A 22,271-nucleotide genomic window follows, 5' to 3' on the forward strand; every position below is an offset into this window, starting at 1 on the left:
AAAATAAAATATTAAAATTGGCACAGCCCAAAAAAAGCATCTATAAAGTTAAGCAAGGATGAGCTGATTTCTTCATCATCTCATATGTTTGTCTCAAATATTTTAATACCTACACTGACATTTCAGAGAAATTCTTTTTTAAAAAGGGTTCCATCTAGCTCCTATTTTCATTGGAGATTTTCATTAAGGAAGGTAGGCTTAGCCAGTTCAGTGGAATGCAGCAATAATTTCAAAAGCAGTCTTGATGTTACACTGTCTATGGTTCCTAACTTAAAGGCAATCCATCAGCCGTAGGGAGTGTCCTTCAACAACACTGAACTTCAACACCTATCAATTCTAGTCAATGTGACCAATAGCAAGGGACTATGAGAGTTGTGGTCCTGAATGTATGGAGGTCATTATGTTGCCTATGACTAATTTATTGCAACTTTATTCTCCCTACTGGAAACTGCTCCACAGTCACTTTCATCCATTTTAATTTCCTCCTGAGTCTACCATCAAAACATAATTCCACCCTTTTGCTTGATTTCCTGTCCTCACCATTTTGCTTTTTCTCCTCCACAACCATTTCTGGCAGCTAAAGCCAGCAGCAGCTGTAACGTCTAAGCACACTCATCACCATACTGATTATGGAGAATTTTCACACAACCATTAAATGGCTAGCACTGACATCAAAGTGATTCAGGAGAGCCAGATAGTACAGTTACTGAACTGATCAGCAGTTCTGTAAAGGCAATTTCAGTAGCGTTCCTGTAATGATTATAATGTTGACTATCAGCTATTCTGAAGAAAAATTAAATGAGCAGAAACAGGGGCTGTTATTGGAAACTAGTTGTAGCAAAAATGATTATTGTGGAATTGTAGAGATGAACTGCAGAGGCTTTTTTGGAAGGAACTTTAGTGGGCCAGAGTCTACTTCTTCAGAGGCAGGCTGAAAACCAATGTAAAAAGACAATCTTACAATAAGTAATTGTGATGCCACTTGTCCCTTTCTCTCATCTCCAATATTCTTGCTTTCAGGCAACCTAACATTGAATCAAACTGGATGCCCATGAATTGAAAAGGATTAAAATTGCAATCAAGAGAGGTGGTAGACAGAGAAATAAAAAATGCTTTCGCTAAACACAGCACTAAAATATTAGCTGGATACACAATTAGCAGTGTGATTCCCTTTGCACAGTTTGATTTCCTTAAGAAAATCTCTAGAGAGAGCTGTTAGTGTGAGGAAAATAGTTGCTCCCCACACAAAATCTTGCTTGTGTACGTAAACTGCTGCATCTTAGCTTTAAATGATGAATGGCCTCTAATTGTACTGCAATTTTTGTGGTGTTTAGTCTTTAGCGATGTCCCAGCTATGTAACCTTAATGGTAATTATGCCTAGAAATAGCCAATGGAAGCAAATGGATACGAAATTAAATCCTCAGCTGCTATATAACGTCTAAAGTAGAGAATTTGAAATGAGGGAGGAGGATTATTGACACAATGATATTTGTCTTGCCATTCAGCTCATAATAAACTATGGCAATCCATAGTCTTTAATTATGCAACCAGACACCTTCATCAATTCAGTTTACGCCGCGTATTTTTATGACTACAGATATTTGCATCTCACATTTCATAAGTGCAAAAAATGGGGGGGGGGGGAGTCATCAAACAAGATAATACTCCTTGGCCTGTTTTAATCCACAGTCTTTATCTGCAAAATATGCAAAATTCTGCCTTTTTATGTAGAATTGCTATAGTGCTCTTCAAAGTTCAGATAGGCTACTACAAGGTTTTTAGCATCTTGAGTCCCCTTTATTTTCAGTAAGGAATAAAATAGCCCCAGTCAGAACAGAAACTGTGAAAAGCATAAAATCAAGCCCTGATTCTACTAGGAGCTCCTTTGTAGGGTTTGTGATTTCATCTGCACATGCACATTTCCAAACACCATCCTTCTAGAACTTCAAGCAAGTATATCCTTTCATTTGATCAGGAAAATGAAAAGTACCTTTGGTTTAAATCACTTGTCCATTGGAGGTTTCATTAACTTTTGCTTCTCTGTACTGACGGATAACTGTTACTGATTGATTGACACTCTGATTTCATTAGAAGCTGTATCATTGTGAAAAAAACAACAAAATCAGGAAATCATATTTAACTTTTTGCATATTAGGTATTGTTATAGCCCACCTAAGAACCTACTGAGAATTCAATACACAGTGTTTGCATCATGGTCACAGCTGCCGTCTTAATCATCTGAGCCTGCAATATTGCTATTATGGTATTCACTTTAATAGGACTATACTTTTGCACATGGATCACTCTATTTTCTTCAACAGGGCTATTCTTTTGCAAACAAAACAAGACAAAGCCCTTGTAATATAGATGAAAATTAAAATTTGACAGCCCTGCAAACCCGTTCCTGTAATATAGAAAACCATAAAAGAAGGGAAAAAAAGAACCACCAAAATCTATGGGCACAATGCAGCTAAAAGTAAAATATCTAGGCTGCAATCCTAAACTATCGCTGACAAAGACCAGTGCAAGGAGCTAAAATAAACAATAGGATAAGGGAGGGGAATCTGGAGGTTGGAAGAGTCCAGGATAGGGTTAATGGAGTTGCTGGGGAATTCAAACAAAGCTTTAATGGATTGGAACTTCTCCTGAAACTGTTCTTCCAGCGGACTTTTCTAGCAAGAATAGTATGTTTCACAAAATCCCCATCTTTCTCTTCAGAAGAGGAATCCTTGGAGCTTAACTGGACTAGATCATCAGTGAAACAGGAGCAATACTCTTTCAATGGGTCTTACTTTTGAGGAAAAGAAAAGATTGGACCATTGGGCATTCATCCTACATTCATGTACTAGGGAATTTAGAAAAAAAAAAAACAGAAAAAAAATAAAACTTATGATTTTAACGTTGCTCTCTCAACCATTTCACTTGGATTTCAGTCTAAATCACTGTGCCTTTGAAATGCTGCATGCTGACTGAATTATAGCCTTTTTTTTTTCCTTCTCCTTCTTGTTCCTTTCCCCAGCCCCACTACAGCCAAAATAAAAAAGTGATTTTCAATATAAAAAAGGCTTCTTTAAAATGCTATACTGCTATCACTCAAAATCATAAATAGTACCTCTGTTTACTGGAAATTGTGAGCATACGTACAATAAGCAAAAAAACAAACCCAATGTTATACTTACCTATTTTTCCTCAACCAGAATGCTTTACCAGATTTTGAACAGAAACTCAACAGATTTCTTTTTCTGTAATTGTTATGCAGCAGTTTCTAGTCAAGACTCTGTAGATAAAACCCCTCAGGGCACATTCTAATTTTAGAAGAAAAGAGTTAAAAATAATAGTTAATGCAAGCAAGTAAATACACAGTGCTTTACTTACTTTTCTCTGTAATGAACTTGTAATTAAAAAAAAAGTGGGAAAATTAAACACTTTCTTTTTATTTCTAATTTCCAGCTATCAACACTTTCATTACTGTTATCCTATAAAGAATATGGGATTCATGCTTCTGTTTTTTGTTTTGTTTTGCTTTGTGCTGCTTTTTCTCTGTGGCAAATAAAGAAATATTACTTTTATGCATTGTTAATATCTTCATAGATATTATATCAAAATACTGAGCAAAAGCCGTAAACCTGCTCTTTAATTCATAGCATTTAGAAGTTTTCTTTCTCCTTCTCTCTACAAGCACATTTCACTATTTAGAATGGCATCATTTGTGCTATTATCTTCAGTCAATTTCCCCAAATGCTAGATCTGTCTTTACCAATCACTTTCAAACATTTCACAGTATTGATGCTGTACTCAAATCTCTAGCATGTCCAACCAAAACTTCTTATATTGCTGGTTGCACTCAGACACAGGTAGGAGAAGTAATACCTAACAATAAGATATTACAAGTTGCATAGAACTTGGCAAAGCAATCCTGCTAGAGATCATAGTTAATCCAAATTATGCTACTCCTTATAGGCATTTTGACAGGCAACGGGTGATTCTGAAACTCAAGAAATTATCAGGCAATTGAAACCTAATGTAAACCAGTATAGAATAGGCTAGGGGTAATTTTGGAATTCAGCCTTTGAAAACTGTTAGAAAACCAGTCCTTGAATCTCTTGTTCTGCTCAACAATGCTCAGAATGACGCCTATCATTTCAAGTTTGGGTTTAGTGGAAATTTGTTTCCTTCAGGGTCAGTATGAAGCAGAAGAACAGTTACGCTATGCTGATTGGTGAACTTGGGTCAATCACTGTCTTTCAGGCTAACTTACCTGATAGGACTTTTGCAAAGATTCAGAGAGGTGCTCTCATATATACACCCACAGGCATCCATTCCTAACCACAATGATGTCAAAATAGCAAAATGCATCACGATATCAGGGTACAAGCTCTGCCCTTTTGTACTTGCACTGCAATATCTGCACCCACGTACATAAGGGGTGGAGGTTCTGTCATTTTGCACATTCGGTCACTCCCCCCCCCCCCGGTGGATGCATATGCATGCATATTTAAGCTCTTTGGGGGAAGTGTTGGATCCCAATAATATCTGCAAGTGATCCATCTGAACGAAAAGTAACTTTTTTTCCTGCCATTTTCAAAAGCTTTCTGAATCCTGCATCAGGCATTATTATCCAACTAAAGCTACGCTAAAAAAAATCAATGAAGGGTGCCAGGAAGATCTCTGAGTTCCAAACAAGTGCGTGTTGACTCTGTCACAGATTTTTTTTCCTAACATTTGACTTACAACGCCGTACCTTGAAAAGACAATTCACTAGCCAATCCAGAGCTTATGCTAGCTGCAAAGATGCCTCCTAAAACCACCTTCAACACAATGATATAGGAACAATACACAAAACAACTTGCCCCCCAAAATTCTCTATATTGCCCAGAGGTGTTGTGACATTATCCCCAATACCTGCCAGGCAGATCGAAATTCTTGACATAACGCAAAAAGGAGTCAAACTACTCAATGTAAAATTGTTAGGCAATTACTAACTGCATATTATATGCTAAATTACTACATTAAATCTCTGGCATGTGCCACCTCCTACTCAAAAGGCTGGAGCAGTAAGTAGATTGAGGGGGAGGGCATCTGTTCTCCAGCTTTCTTACTTACATCTCCAAAACAGGATGAGACATTTTGCTAAAAACAATTAGGCTAAAATAAGGACAAGCAGTTTCCCTTCTGAGAGCACATTTTGCTTGCATTCTGTTCCCAACATTTTCTTTTCACAATTATCCTCTGTGAACTTTGATGAAAAATATTACATGGATATTCTTTCCTAAATATTACTGATTTTGCATCTCTACTCAGCATTCAATGCTCTTTGATTTCAGCAGTTAATACTGGTTAGTGGATATGCAGTATTTCATTTGTTAACAGTATTAGCTGACATGCATTAGCTATGGGAGTTTTGTGGTAATTGTTGGCGCACAAGAGTATAGCATTTGTCAAAAACGGTAAGGTGAGAAATTGGTGGTGACTAGTTATCAGATGTAGTTTGTATTATTATTATTATTATTATTATTATTATTATTATTATTATTATTATTATTTGATAGAGGATAATATAGGATAGGCTCTAGCAATCCCACATTTGATGCCAGACAAAATAGTCTCAGTCAAAAACTATGAACATGTCTAAAATACTGAAATTCTACACTCGGGGGTAAAATTTTCACATTCAGAATTTAAATTACAGATGTTGAGTTTTGTGGGCATCTAAATCCCAGCATTAATCACAATGCATTAGCTTCAAGCAAATGATCAAAGTAGGAGGGTGTAGGAAACTGCTATAAACCTTTTTCCACTTTGTACAGCTGAACCTTGCTAGTATTTGGATAGGAGAATACCAGGAAATCCATAGATTATATGTTATACTGGGAAGCTGAAGAAACATTCCAGAAAAAAAAAAAAAAGACAAACTATTACCAAGACACTGTCACAAGGAGTTGAGCTCTCCTAAGGATATTTAAAAAAAAAAAAAAACATATTGCAGCAGGCATCACTTAACAACTATCACTCTGTGTAAGTAAGTACCCTTCTAAAATTGCATCCTACCCTTACTCAAAATAAGGGATGAATCTTATCAATCAACTGCACATTACTTTTAAAAAATAATGGAAGATAATCCTTTTGAATCTGTCTCTCTCTCTCTCTCTCTCTCATTAAGTGAAACTTTATTTTATTCTTAGTTTAGAATTTCAATAACTTTCTTGTCCAAACCATATTTTTCTAACCTGGTTGGGCTACAGCTCCAACTTTCTTCCCATGGCAGCTGGAAATTCTAGACTTCATAGTTCTAACATTTCTAGAAAACATTGGGTTGCAAAATGTTTGCCCAAACCACACATTTCTGTTTGGTCCTGTTTGCGTGGTTTATAAAGGAACTTAACTTCTCAGTATGATCGGTCCAGACCTCAGTGTTGCTTTATCAGTATAAAGTTATTTGCATAACTCAGAATTCTGCAATGCTTTGACCAGACTCACATTGTTCATATCATTTATTCTGGATTAACAACTGCCTACAGAAGCAAATATAATGTTTAAAAACACTTTCTTATTATGCTGGAATGCCAAATCTATCTATTTTGGATAGATAGCTCCTACAGTTTATAAGAATCTGGTACAAAAAAGTCATTGCATTGATCCAGATCTAATATCGGATAAATACCTATGTCATTTGTTTAATGCCCAGGTTTTAATCATGTCAGTTGCAAAACTAACACTTTTGTGTTTTACAGTCTATTCCAACACATTGAACGATGCAGGCTTCCATTAGATGCAGTGACGGGGAAACTACCCCAAACCAGTAGCATATTTGCAATTCAAGATTGATAATCTCATTATTGTACTGGTTTAACAATGCATTTACTCTTTCAATTGTTTCCATTACACAGAAATATTTAACCAGTGTTGATATGTATAAATAACATGAAACACATTATTTATAACCTCATGTCATTGATCCTGTGAAATTGTTTCTGCATTGGATACACTTCGCATTATCCATGGCTATTGCTATGTTTGATTATATACCCTGTTCATCCAATCCAAATGTATGCAGATGTGCACACAGACACACACAGATATTGCCTATCATGAACAGATGTTCTACTGTATCCCTCAGACTAAAGGTTTGTTTGGATGGATGATTGATTGATTGGTAGGTTGATGCTCTGAAAAAGACTTATTTAGGAGGAGAAATGATTATAAAATTTTACTTCACAATCCTTTTTTTTCCAGATAACAGATATTCATAATTAAAAGACTATGGAATTCATGTAAAGTTAGCCGCTTAGCCAAACAGCATTATGCAAAGAATAATACAAGAAAATAAAGATGTGGGATTCACTCTTCCAATGATTGTCATTGAACATTAGTAAACATTCACAGTATGAAGTCTGTCATAATTTCTCCAGCATATAAAGTAGTGCAAAAAAGCAATCCAGTCACTTTTCCACTGCATCCAGATCATGTTAAATGATTTTCTTACTTGATTCATCCACATATTACTTAACAATTGCTTCAAAGTCTCAAAAGACTATTATAAAAATAAACCATTTCTGGGGCTCAATAGCATCTTCAACAATTGAATATCCATTTTTAAAAAAATCAATCCATCTTTAAGCAAATTAAGGTTAAATTTGGACTTTTCATAGAATAAATCTCCCCACAAAATTCTTAGCATTTTTAAAATCAAGACTATGGAATCCACTGGATTATGGTAGCTGTTTTTAAAGCATTAACAAATGAATACATGGCTACTGAACGTCATTGTTTCTTACATAGTAAATACCTTGAAATGCTAACTTTTACCAGTGGGCAGCAAAGTGAGGCAGATAAACACAACCTCCTTAAAAATAAAATTGTCTCCCTCATGTGCAAAACACCTGCATTCTAGTAAAAATAGAATCTTTGAAACAACTTCATGTAAATCCCCCTTCACAAGGTATATCATTTCCTTGATACATAATACAAGTTTACTAATGCTTTGTAATTCATGTTTAACCAGCAAGTGGCATATTTCTATCTGCTTGTTTAAACACCTGTTTGCATATTTCATTTTTTTAACCATTGCACATTTTGATGCATAAATTGGTCGGAAACGCACAAAGCTAAACATCTGTTTCCACAGATCTTGCATTTGTACAGTTCTGCTTTGTGGTCTCTTTCCCATTTCCTGTAACCTGACCCTTTTTCTCCTTTATACAAAGAGATTCCTTAACCCCTTCCTCCATCTCTAGATACTCTGATTTGACCTCTGTGGAAGAAGATGATGAACTTCGGAATTTCTTGAGTATTGTTGGGAGGTATGGACAACTGACTGCATTTTGTGTCAGCTGGGTCTGTTCTTCATTATCAGTTTCTCTGTGGTAAAAATAGTTAAAGTTGGAGACAATCACTGGCACTGGTAATGCAATGGTCAACACACCTGCAATGGCACACAGGGACCCAACAATCTTCCCACCTACAGTTATGGGTTTCATGTCCCCATAACCAACTGTAGTCATGGTCACCACAGCCCACCAGAAGGCATCTGGGATGCTCTGGAAATGGGTGGTAGACTCATCTGCTTCTGCAAAATAAACAGCACTGGAAAACAAAATGACTCCAATGAAAAGGAAGAAGATCAAGAGCCCCAGTTCCCTCATGCTGGCCCTGAGAGTGTGACCCAGGATCTGCAAACCCTTGGAGTGTCTGGAAAGCTTGAAGATGCGGAACACCCTGACAAGACGGATGATCCTTAGGATGGCAAAAGACATGGCCTGTTGACCATTACTGCCCTGTTGCTGGGCCAAGTCTGTACCTAGGGTGATGAAGTAAGGCAAAATGGAAACAATGTCTATGATGTTCATAATGTTCTTGAAGAAAGCTGCTTTGCTAGGGCAAGCAGAGAAGCGCACTGTAAACTCAAAGGAGAACCAAATGATGCAGACAGTCTCAACAATGAAGAAGGGATCATTGAAGACTGTAAGGCCCCCACCTTGCAGCTGAAGGGTCTCATTGACATTCTCCAAGTTCTGGGTCAAAACTAGCTCTTTTTCATCTCTAAACTCTGGCAAAGTCTCTAAGCAGAAAATGACAATGGAGATCAAAATGACCAACACAGAGACTATGGCAATAATTCGGGCTGGGCTGGAGCTCTCTGGGTACTCAAAGAGCAGCCACACTTGTTTTTTGAATTCATTTTCAGGCAAGACCTTGTCATCTTCTTCCTTGACAAAGCCTTCATCCTCTCTAAATTTGAGCATGGCCTCTTCCCCAAGTTCATAGAATTTCACTTCCTCACTGAAAATGTCAAACGGCACATTGACTGGCCTTTTCAGGCGTCCACCAGACTGATAGTAATATAAAATGGCATCAAAGCTGGGCCTGTTCCTGTCAAAGAAATACTCATTCCGGAGGGGGTCAAAGTACCTGCCCCGTTTTGCTGGGTCTCCCAGCAATGTTTCTGGGAATTGAGCCAAGGTCTTCATTTGGGTTTCAAATCTCAGGCCAGATACATTGATGACAATCCTTTCACAGCATTCATACTCACTATAACGGACTGAGCTGTAACCTCCAGGCCCCACTCCATCCTCAGGAGGCTGCTCTGTAAATGAAAACTCATCTTCTCCATCCTCATTGTTGTAATAGAATTTTCTTTCCTCGCCTTCTTCGTCTTCTCCATCCACATCCTCCTCTTCTTCCTCCTCCTCATCCTCACTCAAATCTTTTAGGATTTTCTCCTCTGAGCCACTGAGTGGTAGCAGTTCAGAGCAAGGGAAAGAGGCACCAAACTCACGGCTACCAAGACAATGAGTTGCTTTCCTCCTCTGCTTCCTTCTTCTGCTGCCTTGATAAAAGCCACTGTGTGATGCATTTCCACTGTGGGATGATGAGGAAGCCCCACGACTCTGCTCTTGATGGTAATGATGATGTGGACCACCTCCTCCTGCAGAAGCCCCAGTTTCTACAGCTGCTGTTGCAGCTGCCACAGCTGCTGCTGCAGCTGCCCTAGATTGCGCTAATCTCTCTCTCTCTCTGGCCCTTGCTTGGGCTGCATATCCATAGGGCATGTGGCTGTTGCAGCCAGAGCTCTCTGCACTTACCATGGCTACCTCCATTTTGTGTTTGTTAGTTTAGAAGACTCAGGAAGGAAAATAAATGTTTTTCTCAATAGTCATCACTTGGTGCTTTGCATGAAAAGAGCAAGACCACTGGGGTTTGGAAAACAATTTCTTGGAAGCATAGGCCTGTCGTGTTCACATATTTGCACCTTTGCATACTTCTCAAACACAAGAATTCCATTTTCTGTTTATTGCCCAGAAGGCTTGACACAACTTATGGAAGGGAGTTTGTCCAATTATAGCAAATAGTCCTCTGATGTAGAAAGGAAATATTCCTGGACCATGCCCTTTTCCATTAGAGATCCTTCTGCTTAAAGTATCCTTCAGTGGCTTAGGGAAAATCCACAGAGACAAGTTCATGATTTTTTGTGAACACTTTGAATCAAGCAAGCAGTGCACCTAAGTGAAGTAAGAAAGATAACTAAAAAAAAAAAAATCAGACCTTGAGTTTCTCAGAACATCCAAGTACAAAATAGCAGGTATTTTCACTACTGTCTAGCGATGGGATTGTGCATTATTACGTTATATAAAAAGTTGAAGGAACTTCTCATGTCCACTTTGTGTACACAGTGAGGAGGTCTCAGCACACCCACTTTCCCCAGTATGTCAACAATGTTTTAAGCTCAGGAAAATATTACCCAGGCAGTAACAGCAGCAATTGTGGCAAGAGAAGGAGGATGAGGAGAAGGCTGGAGATCCAGTTCTATGTTCCCCATCTGAAAAAAGAGAGTAAATCACCCTTCAGTTGTCCTCATGCAGGAGAAGCATTTAACCTGAAGCACACACATTAAAAAAAAAAAGGGGGGGGAGGGAGAAAAACAGATGGGTCATAATCCAGAAATACAAATGATGCTGTTTTATATCAAAAGATCCAGATTTGCCTACTTGCAGTAGTCATTATTCTCTATCTCTGCACACCCACTCACATTGCATACTGAATATTTCAATGTGCATCTATCTATATATAGATAAAGCTGCCCCCCCCCCCAATATGCAGGCATATACACACCCACATCTCACTCTTTTATGCCAAGGACTGGGTTTAGAGTGCACATCTACATTGCAATGTGCAGGTAACTCTGCATTACATAATGTACGTGGGCATATGCTTGTTTATAGCACAGGTATGAATGCAGAATAGGTAAAGTATAAACATAGCTAGATGCATTGCTTGATTTTGTGCCAACATATACTGTTTTACACAGATTGCTTTATTTCCCTTGTGGAGAGATTTGACAATCTTTGCATTTGACATTAAACATGTTGAATAAAAGAGTTATGTTATGTTAGTATATACATGGAATGCATATATTATATTGGGTCTAGAATTATGACTATGGATTGTTTATATGTAGGCAGAAAATATAACCAGGCAATAGCTATGAACAAGCAGATGGATAATAATAATATGCATAAAGGCTATCACAAACTGTTAAGAATGCATTCATGTCAAATATTTACAGCAAAATACCCAGCCATTGATGTCAGTTGCAGCCTACATATTTAGAGCACAGCCGATAAACCCGATATTCTAAAACACTTTCTAAAATCCATCTCCCCCCCCCCTTTCCCACCCGTTCTCTTTGTCGCTGAAAACGAACGAACGCAATTTTACTGAAAAGGCAAATAAATAGAAGTATTCGACCGTGCGTTGCATGAAGAAGAAGCCGGGGAGACGATACTTTAACATGCGTACAGAAACACACACACATTCAGACGCCGAGCATTTCAAGCGTGCTTCAGAGGCAACCTTCTTCGAAAAAGCCATAGCGCAGAGCGAAAGGAGCCCCCGGCATCGCGCAAGGGGGACAAACACTCCCGTCCACTTACCGCTCCAGGGCAGCGAAAAGAGGCGCTCGCGGACTGCGGAGGGTGGGGTGGGGGTCTCCGAGCAACCTGTTTTCACAGGTGTAGCTCTAGGGAGGGGCGGGCAGCCCCGGCGGAGAAGCGGTTGTTCTCTTCGCGTCTTTCCCGTGCGACGCGAGAAGTGCTTCCCGCCCGGCGAACCTCGGACGTCGTTTAAGGGAATTTAGGACAGGGGTTCAAAGACCACTTCGTTCGGCTTTGATCTTGCCCAAATACAGCCATCGGTGAAAGGAGAGAGGGACGCCGGATCCCGGCAGGAAATAGATGGAGGAGCGGGGAGCGACAGGAGAGGGTTACAACGTGGCGCTCGCTATCAGATCATGGATGCGCGAGGTGCTGCTGGCTGCTCTTTCGAAACCCGGCTTCCGCTCTGAGCCATTGTTGTAGATCGCCCGTTCGAAATAATCCCTCGCACCGAGGCCAGCAGGCTGTTGCTATTGACAAAGAACCTGCGCCGCGCTGCCTAGTGGCGCTCCCTCCCACCCGGAGCTCACGCGCGCTGAGCTGATGCAGCCCAGCGGCTCGGGCAGCTTCGCCGTCCGAAGTCACTCCCTGGAGCGGCAGCGTCCACTTGTTGCTCTCGGTCTGGACCTTTGGCTTGATCATCCAACCACCTCCGGTTTCTTATCACCCTTCCTCCGGGGAAACTATGAAACAGTCGATCAGGGTTTGTCTTCCTGAGTGCGGATCAATGGATCGATGAATTCTACATTCTGAGGGGGCACCAAGTTCTGTGGCGCGCGCTCTCCCCTCCCTCAGCCTTTCGCATCGCAGAATTCTCGTTTATGTTTACCTATCCACTGAAGGACAAACGGCTGAGCTGGGTCTGATTTATTCCCCGGGTTTCCTAGCTCTCTATGGACCTCTAGTGGCAAGTAGTCTCATCACCCAATTGGTACTCACAACCCCATTAATCCTTCCCCTTCTCTTGGCACACACACACACACACACCACCACCAACACACACACACACCCTTGGTTCCAGTCTCTCCTCCCCTTCAATGAATTATTGAAGGAAACGTTCAATAACTAAATTATAGGCATTATATTATTATTATTATTATTATTATTATTATTATTATTATTATTATTCCTGAAACATACACCTAATTATGTTCCAGATTTTCAAAAGTCACCAACATGGTTGAAATCACTAGGTGGCAGCAAAGAGATGCCAAAAAAAACCCCCTTACAACTCTTCTCTACCATCTAGTGGTTGTCTAGGCCTTTGCAACCCAGATCTGGTCACCCTACCAACTATTAGTGTTGTTGAAGGGTTATGGAGGGGGAAGTGCATGGGAAATCTAATCAACATCATATAGAACATCAATATATAGAACATCAAAGGCTTAGTTGCCAACATGTCTAGGTAGGGATGGAAAAATCCTGCATATATTCCTGAAGAGCTGATGCCTGTCAGTATCAACAATATGAAGCTAGATAGATTCATGTTCTGTCACACTGTGAAATAGTGTCCTGTGGCTCTGTGGCTCTGGAATAATGATTCTCCTAATTCCCAGATTGAGCAATAATACCGTAACTGTGAAGATAGACTACAGAAAAACCAGTAAGGCTGTTTGTTTTCTCAGGAAATGCATGATAGGAATGTTTAATTTTTTCCCCTTCCCTTTAATTGATCTAAACTATTTATGTATATGACAGGGTGATTTACGAAGCAAATTACTAACAATAAAATAGAATATAACAAACAAGCAAGCATAAGTACAAAAAGCAGTCAGACTAACAGTTTAAAAAGTCTTATCTAACATGGTAGATATTTAGGTATGTACCTAAGATGCCATTTAGAAGTTTGGAAGAAACAAATTGTTACACTTGGCACAGAAGGAAAGGGATTCAGTACAAGGTCCCTGGCTTCCAAACCAGAAAGGGCCGTAAGGACCAGCACCAGCATCTAGAAGAGCTTCAGTGGGTGAAGGCAGAGGGAGCAGCGTGGTCCCCGCACAATTCTCCATGGAATGTATGAATGTGGCATGCAGGGTTGGGGGAGGACAAGTTCAGATGTGCACCATCCTGACATGGCTGCCCCTGAACCATCTTCTCTTTCTATGTGTTTTTTTTAAATGACTGCACACCAGGAAAGGCATGGGGAGTAACAGCTCTAGCACTCCTTGAAAGAAAAAATAGATTTCAAAATTAATTTAAAGCAATATAATATGTTTTATATGCTAAAATATAAGGTAGAAATAATAATACATTATGAATTTAATCCAGGCCACATAGAAAAAGGATGGATAGATAGATAGATAGATAGATAGATAGATAGATAGATAGATAGATAGATAGATAGATAGATAGATATAATGTGCCATCAAGTCATTGTTGACTCTTAGCAACCACATATATAGATTTTCTCCATGATAATCTGTCTCTAACCTGGTCTTTCAAGTCTTCCAGTGGTGCATTCATCATCACTTTAACTGAGTCTATTCACTTTGCTGCTGGTTGTCTTCTTCTTCTCTTTCCTTCCACTTTCCCAGCATTAGAGCTAAGTCTTCACATAATGTGTCCAAAGTAGAATCTGAATTTGTGCCTCAAGTGAGAACTCTGGGTTGATTTCTTCAATGACTCATTTGTTTGTTTTCTTGGCTGTCCATGATATTCTCAGGAGTCTTCTCCAACACCAAGTTCAAAAGTGTCAATACTCTTCCTAACTTAGATAGATGCCTAATAATGCACAGATAAACTTCTTTTAATGGGAATCTTCATTCTTTGATGGATTGGAGCCAAGTGCATATTATACTATTGTATATGTCTGCTGACTGAAGGAGAATGTGTTATAAACCCTTATGGGTTTATGGTAGCCATGGTATTGCATTTATCAATATCATCCCTTCCTTGCTACATCCCAGGGAACAGGTGGTGAAACAATTTCTGTATCTAACTCATAATTAGAAAATCATCCCATTAAATCTTGGATTCCAACCAACCAAATCTAAGGCCAAAAATAGAATACCTCACCATGCTTAGCATACCTTAAAAAGGAAATTGTGACACGTTCTGATGGATGACAGTCGATAAAAACCAAAAATGGCATATAAATATTACTGAACCTCTCTGATGATTTTAGTCTTCATTAGCTACAAATTGCACTGCAAACAAGCAGTGAGGGGTGGGGAGGGAAGACAGGAAGCTTCACTTCTCGGAACAGTCTTGGTCCTGACAAATCCAAATGAATGAATGCCGGAAAATCTCAGCCATTATTAGTCATCCTGGGCATGATCCAGCTGTGCTTAACTTTTAGCGTCCACTGGTTTTAATGGAAGAATGTGTTTGATTAAATGTGCTAAAGCATGTACTTAAATATCTCTAGTTAAAATCAATGACACTTCAAAGTATCCAAGTTTGGCTTGATTATGTCTTAAATTTGATTTTATCATCATCATTTGCTATTGCTGATGAAGAAAATGATCATGGTGTCACTTAGGAAGAAAGCCTCCAAATAGCAGCTGTAAGAAACTCATGCACCCCAAAAGACTTGTTTCTTCACAGATTCTGAGATTGTCTGTAGATGCTCCAATGTTGCTAGACTCCAAATCCCATCACCCCAGATACCCTGAGCAAAGTAAATTATGATGGAAGTTGAAGTCCCAGAGGCAATAGATTCCCTGTTCTTGCTCTAAGATGTACCTGCTCAGCTCAGTTTATTTGTACAAGGATTAACATTTACTTCAAAAACATTTTTAGAAAATGAAGCTTTGACACAGTAATTTAATAGCCCAAATACATGCCTATAACACTAATGGAGTAGTAAGCTTCATAAAATACAAAACTTACTTCTGAGTAGACCTATGTAAATTTGTAGGCTCAGTTTTATTAATTCAACTGGATTAAAAAAAAAAACCTGCATCTTCCTTTCATAATGTCCGTCAAACAGATTGGCATACAGGTGTACAAATAGCAAACCGATTAGCAAAAAGAACATGACGTAATTAATCATCCAGCATTTTTTTTAAAAAGGTTATTTCTCTATCAGGATGACGAAAATAAAACACCAAGCTGAGTATGCTTCAATCAAGTATGATATAGTCACCCATGATCTAGCTAAGCCAGTCAGGAAAATGCAATGAAGTTGTTGTTGTTTGGTTATTATTTATCTTTAATTTCTTTTAGCTGTATTGTCGACTGATGTTGGTTAGACTGAAGCAGCATAAAAGTCATAGAAGAAGTAAAAAATGCATGTATAACTTTTAATCAGATAATTTCAATAATTCTAATGTTTTGTTTGTGAAAAGGGAGGGAGGGAGGGAAGGAAGGAAGGAAGGAAGGAAGGAAGGAAGGAAGGAAGGAAGGAAGGAAGGAAGGAAGGAAGGAAGAAGATAATAAGATCAGACAACCCCCTAGTATTGTACTGTTGATCATACAGCGATGTCCCATCTGCTGTTTTTTTCACTGCAGAAGCAGTGTAACAGTCACTGACCAAACTGCTAAGTTGCTCCCCCAGCCACTTTCCTTCTCATCTTGTAATTCACCTTGTACCTTTGCAGCACCTGTGGATAATCTGTGGGCCAGAGGCTACCTGTGCTCTTCAGAGTTCTCCAGGACAATCCCCATGGATGCCTCAGCCCCTGATAAATTCTCCTTCAGTGGGCCTGACACACAATTTTCTTAGGGAGGGTGGAATTTGGAATGATGCCCTCCACACTGCTGTTCCCATGTAAATAGCACTCCTCTCAAAATTGGCCAAACAGTTAGAGGAATGTGGCTATGATGGGAATGGTACCCCATCTTCTTCCCCATGCAAATTCTAGTCCCTGCAGGCTGGGTGGAATGTGCTTTATAGAGGAGGATAGTGAGTAAAGAGGATGACTCCCATGTACCACGTCCCCTTGGATAAATCTGTTCTATATGACTGGCTATGTGGGGAGTGCGGGGAGATGTGGGAAAGAAAGAGAGAGAGTGTCTCCTTCTGTTGGGTGACTGTGTGTAAATGGGAAAAATATGTGCATATGCAACAGAGTGAGAAAGCATAATGTTATGTGGGAATGACCTTGGGGGACAGGGAGAAGAGTCATAGCCAGGGGAACAGTAGAATTAGTTCATCTGGGAGTGCTTCCTGTCTAGACTACCTCACTAGGCTGATAGGAAGTAAAGTGAGGGATGCTTGTCTGGTACATCTTTTCAGCTCCTTCCAGTGTGCAACCTGCATCTTATCCTGTCTGTGGGCCAAAAAAACCCAACCACTACATATGTCCAATGTCAGGGATCAGAGAATTTTCCCCATTCTCTTAATCCTTCCATTGGTCCCCACTGATCCTCTTAACTGGAAGCTGTTAGTGCAGCCCTAAATGTCCATTCCCAAGGAGAGAGGGATCCTGGAGACAAAAAGTCTTCTCTGAGGGCACTGCCCGCTCAACAGTCATGCAGCTACAGCACCTGTCTCTCCCAGGACTAAGAATGACATAAACTTTGTGAATCCCAATGTACAAGCCTGCGTACAGGTTTTGCATAGTCATAACTCTGCACCAGAAAATTGCATCTGTTTAGAATGTTATGAAAAGCTGATGGACAAATAATGGTATTGAAAATGAGCCACTCTGTGATTAGGAGGACCTCCCTTGAATAAGGCAGATGTTTTGTGTATAATAAAGAAGCAAAGGTATCTAAAACTGAGACCTCAAGCCATCTGACTTCTCAATAATGTCTTACAAAAACTGTGTAAGCAATGTAATTAATCGCTTTAGGAAAGCATATGCATATTCATTTAATAATTGTTTTCTTCATAATTTGCTCTTGAGTCCTATATATTTTTTCCAGTTGCTTGCTCTTCTTCAGTTAAGATATCCTTGCCTTGTAGACACAAACATTTAGTTAACTGCTACCAGGTGCTTTGGTAGAGGAGAGCACTAAACTGACCCATGTGTTAACTGAGTTAGCAGCAGGTATGATCAAAACCTATTCTCACAATCAAGAATGCAATCATCTTGAAACCAAACGTCACCTTACATTAAAGATCTCTAGCTTTGTCATTTCCTTTTTGTAAAACTATATATTCCCACCACCATTACCACCACTGTTTGTATGGACTAAACTGCTCTTCCTTGTACATCACAGCCTGAGATTAAATTTGAGCCTCTCAAACTAGAGTTGTTTTAACAAAAAAAGTTATTTTGGAAGCTTCAGACACAGCTCTAATACAATAAGTTACTTCGGCCTAAGTCCTTCTCATTGTCCTCAAATCATTTGTGAGGTTGGGAAAGAGAGGTAGAAGTTTTTCCGCTACCTTTTTCAGAGTATAAATAAGTTTAAAGTATCCTGCTAAATCAAATGTAAGTAACCAGATAACCTAAGGATTGGCCATAGATGAAATTCAGATGCTATGCTTAATTATGTGAGTTCGTGTTTTAAATGTACCAATATCTCTGGCTGAGTCATAGGTTGTATTCACATGTTGCATTCACCCATGGTTAATTGAGCTATGCAGTCCTCCATGCATCTGGGGATATGAATGCCCAGAAGTTAATTATTAATTCACCTTTTGTTTAGGGGAGACTTCAGTAAGTGATGATGGAAGAAAGGCAATTCGGGGTGATTCCTACCCCTTCAGCCCTTCCTACAATGGCTTTCTGATCTCTGCTCTAGAAAATTGAGGACCATCTGGAATAATGGTGATGTGAGAGGATGCAGACGAAAGAGGCAAAAATAATTTCCCTCCAGATTCTGCTAATAGAAAATCCACTGGATCAAAATGCACCGAGATGGAGACCTGTTGGATGCATCCCATGGATTATATAGACATTCCTGGGAGAGGATTAAAGGCCCACTGAAGTTACAGCATTGCTAAATTTCGGTTATGTGAACTGGCATCCTGCTCTTACAACTGAGGCCTCTTCTCACAACAATAATGCACAGACACAGTGTAGCTTCTGTTACCAAGCTGTAGCTTTTTAAAAGCCTGTAAAAGCAGCTGGGCTGACAATGATGAGTTTTGCTTGCAGAAGCAATGTAGCAATATTATAGATGTGGCTGTGCTTTGCTAGCAGCCTATAATATGCATGAGCAAAAAAATTTTGACACTCAAATATTCAATACGTGAACCCGAAAGCTCATTTGAGCATCACATTTACTGCATCACCCATCACCAACCAAATGAGAAGATGTGGTAAGCAAAATCTTTTACCTGCTATTGGTAGAAAAAGGGGCTACAGTCATAGATATTTCATTGCTTAAATATGACAGACTCATTCTGACTAGGCTGAATCCCTGCTATCTTACAAAGGTTTTGCTGACTTTTTTTATACTCATCACAGAGGAGGCTTGGCCAAAGTTACTGTTGCATCCCTCTTTTCTTTCTTTCTTTCTTTCTTTCTTTTTCTTCTCCTAACCCCATATCGTCACTTTGCTATTAAAACTGCAGTTCAGTCAGGACAACCATTTGGCAAGAGTACTCCTGAAGCACTCACAGTTCCATTATTCCTTGCATGGAAAGCATTTCTTTAATTTCTTTCAGTAGAGTCAGTAGTTTGTATTCTAAGATCACTATGGCTATTTCAAAACAAACAGGCAGAAAATCATCCCAATGAATGTTTTTAAATGGTACTATTTCCAAATCCCATCTTGAATTTGTTTAGAGAATGGGCCCTCTCTGCCCCACTCAAGTTTCTTCCGTCCCTTAGAAGCAGGAGGAGATTGCACCATTTCCTTCATCCACCTGCTGTGGATCATTTTAGCTCCTACTTAAATGAAGAGGCAGCAGCAACAGAACAGGAACATTAGCAGAGGCAAGCAAAAATGACATGGTAGCATTTTGCTCCTTGATGTGCTAGAGACAGCCATTCATTCATATAAAATGAGAACTAACAGCTTCTTCACCTCCCTGTGGACTCCCTCTTTATTTTATTTCTGTCTTGTACCTTGAAGTATATGCCTTGAGCAGACTGAAAAAAGTGTGTTATTTTACCCTGTATTACTGTAGGAGCCATTTGAGTAATCCATCTTAACTCAGGGCTGATAAGCCTTTTTGGGGCTTCATACATTCACAGGAGATTTAAGTGTGATGTGAAGCATTTCAGTCCCCAGCCTTTAAATTAGACTTGCAGCAACCCTCTCAGCTATATTAAGTTGAAAGGAAGTGGTTGTCGTCATACCAGTGGTTGAATGGGGTTAGGACGCAGAGCCAAGACTCCTTGAATTGAAATCTTCCACTTTCTGCACCAGCCCAGCCTTGAAGGTTTACAGGTGAGCCCTTTCTCACATGACAACTATCTCAGCCATGGTTCTCTTCGTGAGGACCTCTCTTTGGGTGGACTCAATCACCATAGCTCTTTAGCCAGCTCTTTTGGTAGGTTTGTGGTGACTGATTTAAAAGATCAAGGCTTCATTGTACTCTTCAACTTTAGTTCTGTGAAACAGACTGTGTTTTCTTTTAATCAAAAACTATAAACTGAAAGAGTCATAGCAACATATTTTCAGTGTATTTAATGGTATTCGCAGATTTTTATTGCAATTCTGGCTAAGGAGGAAAGAATTAAACCTCCCCCTTCCCTAGTTTTGTAATTCTGTTGAAAATCTTCTGACACATATTATTAAATTTTAAAAATTAATAAAGTTTCTAACACATTCATAGTCATGAATAGTTTGGCCCTCGGAGGAATACCAAATATCCCAAAATGCCAAAATCAAAGGCACGATTCAGTTCAACCTTGTGCTTGATCCGAGTCAACAATAGAGAAGCTGTCAGGGGACCACAGCTGTTCCTTGCAGGATTTGTCCCAATATAATTCTCTCTCAAATTAATGACAGTTTTTCAGATCACATCATAATACATGAGAATGTGACAGATGAAGGCTTTATTAAAATAGCCTAAACTGAAAACAGTATAAAGAGAAATTACATCAAAAGCCAAAGAGGCATTGTATCAAATCTGCACTTTAGTCTTAATCCTGTTAAATAAGGCAATTATGTCAATGGCAATTTATGACTGATGGCTAAAATTATGTGCACCAAATCCCTTTTATACACAGTGATTCTCAATTTTGTGCACTAAGCTTATAAAAAGACCAACGTAATGTAGATACACAAGGCCAGTCTCATTCTAACCCAGTAAATATTAATTTTGGCAATTGAGTATAGAAATCCAATACCAAATGTTACCTATACAGTGTTAAATGAGCCAGTGGTATGAAGTATAAACAGTTATACTTCTGATTATTTTATGTATACTTTGGCTCAGTTTATAATGTGTAAATCATGAATGTCTCAACTATCTGCAAAGAGACTCCAGGTTATCGTGAAGATAAAATTGTAGGTGGACTTCTATGAGCTTTTTGAAGAAAGATAAAATATAAAAGATAAATGCATCATCAATACATTAATAATAAATAAATAATAAATAAATTTGACCGATGGGGTCAAGGAAGTGGGCTTTTTCTGCCATGGCCCCAGCTCTTTGTAATAACTTACCACCTGAGGTGCAGTATGCCCCCACTCTCATGGACTTCAGGAAGAGTATGAAATTGTGGCTGTGCCAGATGGCCTGGGGGCTTGATGGGGGCTCACATAATTGGAATTGGCTCATGGGGTAATTGATTCTACCCCCCCCCATCATCTTGAATTTTAAAGTCTTTTTATGTATATAGTATTTTTATATGGTATGATTTTTTAAAGCTAATTTAATGTGGATATTTATATTTTGTACTGTTTTTGATGTTTGATTTTAATTGCCACCCTCCTTCTGTCACCCTCTGGGGGGGATGGGTGGCATATAAATGTAATAAATAAATAAATAGTAAGAAATTCTGTAAGCAAACAAAAAAGCCTTAGCTGAACTATAGCTTTTCTTGCAGCTACTGTATATGTGTTACTTTATTTTTACTTCTTTTTTCAGCTTTGTCCAGTATGGTACCCTCCATGTGTTGGCTAAAATTCCCAGAACTCCTTACACACATCTGCTGGGCATCAAAGCAGGGAAAGCACAGTAGAATACACAAACTACCTTCCTTTTCTTCCAGAACCCCAAAGACCAAATGTGGGGGTTATCTCATTTTATATACTATAAAATATTTATATGTCCCCCAGCTATATGAGATAAGCTGCATTGAGTGAGAATTACTAGGTTAATGTAGTAATATGATTCCCAGAAGTGAGAAAAACCAATGGCCACAAACTAATTTCTGGAGAAATCATGGTTTGCTTTTTGGTTCAAACCAATAATTGTTCCAGATGGTAGAGGTTCAAGAATCCCATTCACCAATAAGCCACTCACAGTTTAAAAAAAAGAAAAAAAAACTGGCACAGACTATTTTTAAAGACCTCATTCTGAAAAAAACTGATCTCTCAGGCACTGG

General features: G+C 39.1%; 1 protein-coding gene across 1 annotated transcript; it reads right to left on the reverse strand.

The window, feature by feature from the left end:
• Window positions 1-8,106: 8,106 nt before the first annotated feature.
• On the reverse strand, window positions 8,107-10,180 carry KCNA4 (potassium voltage-gated channel subfamily A member 4). Its single transcript, XM_007432740.2, has one exon. It carries the CDS (start codon window positions 10,096-10,098, stop codon window positions 8,107-8,109), a length of 1,992 nt encoding a protein of 663 aa, XP_007432802.2. The 5' UTR covers window positions 10,099-10,180.
• Window positions 10,181-22,271: the final 12,091 nt, after the last annotated feature.

This window comes from Python bivittatus, unplaced genomic scaffold (assembly GCF_059951505.1).
Source record: "Python bivittatus isolate LINGU-HERP-01145 unplaced genomic scaffold, Pbiv_v1 ctg000480_np1212, whole genome shotgun sequence".
In the NCBI taxonomy this organism is placed as follows: Eukaryota; Metazoa; Chordata; class Lepidosauria; order Squamata; family Pythonidae; genus Python; species Python bivittatus.

Coding starts and splice junctions, on each gene's coding strand:
- KCNA4 (XM_007432740.2), bottom strand. CDS start 10,098: ATGGAGGTAGCCATGGTAAGTGCAGAGAGCTCTGGCTGCAACAGCCAC.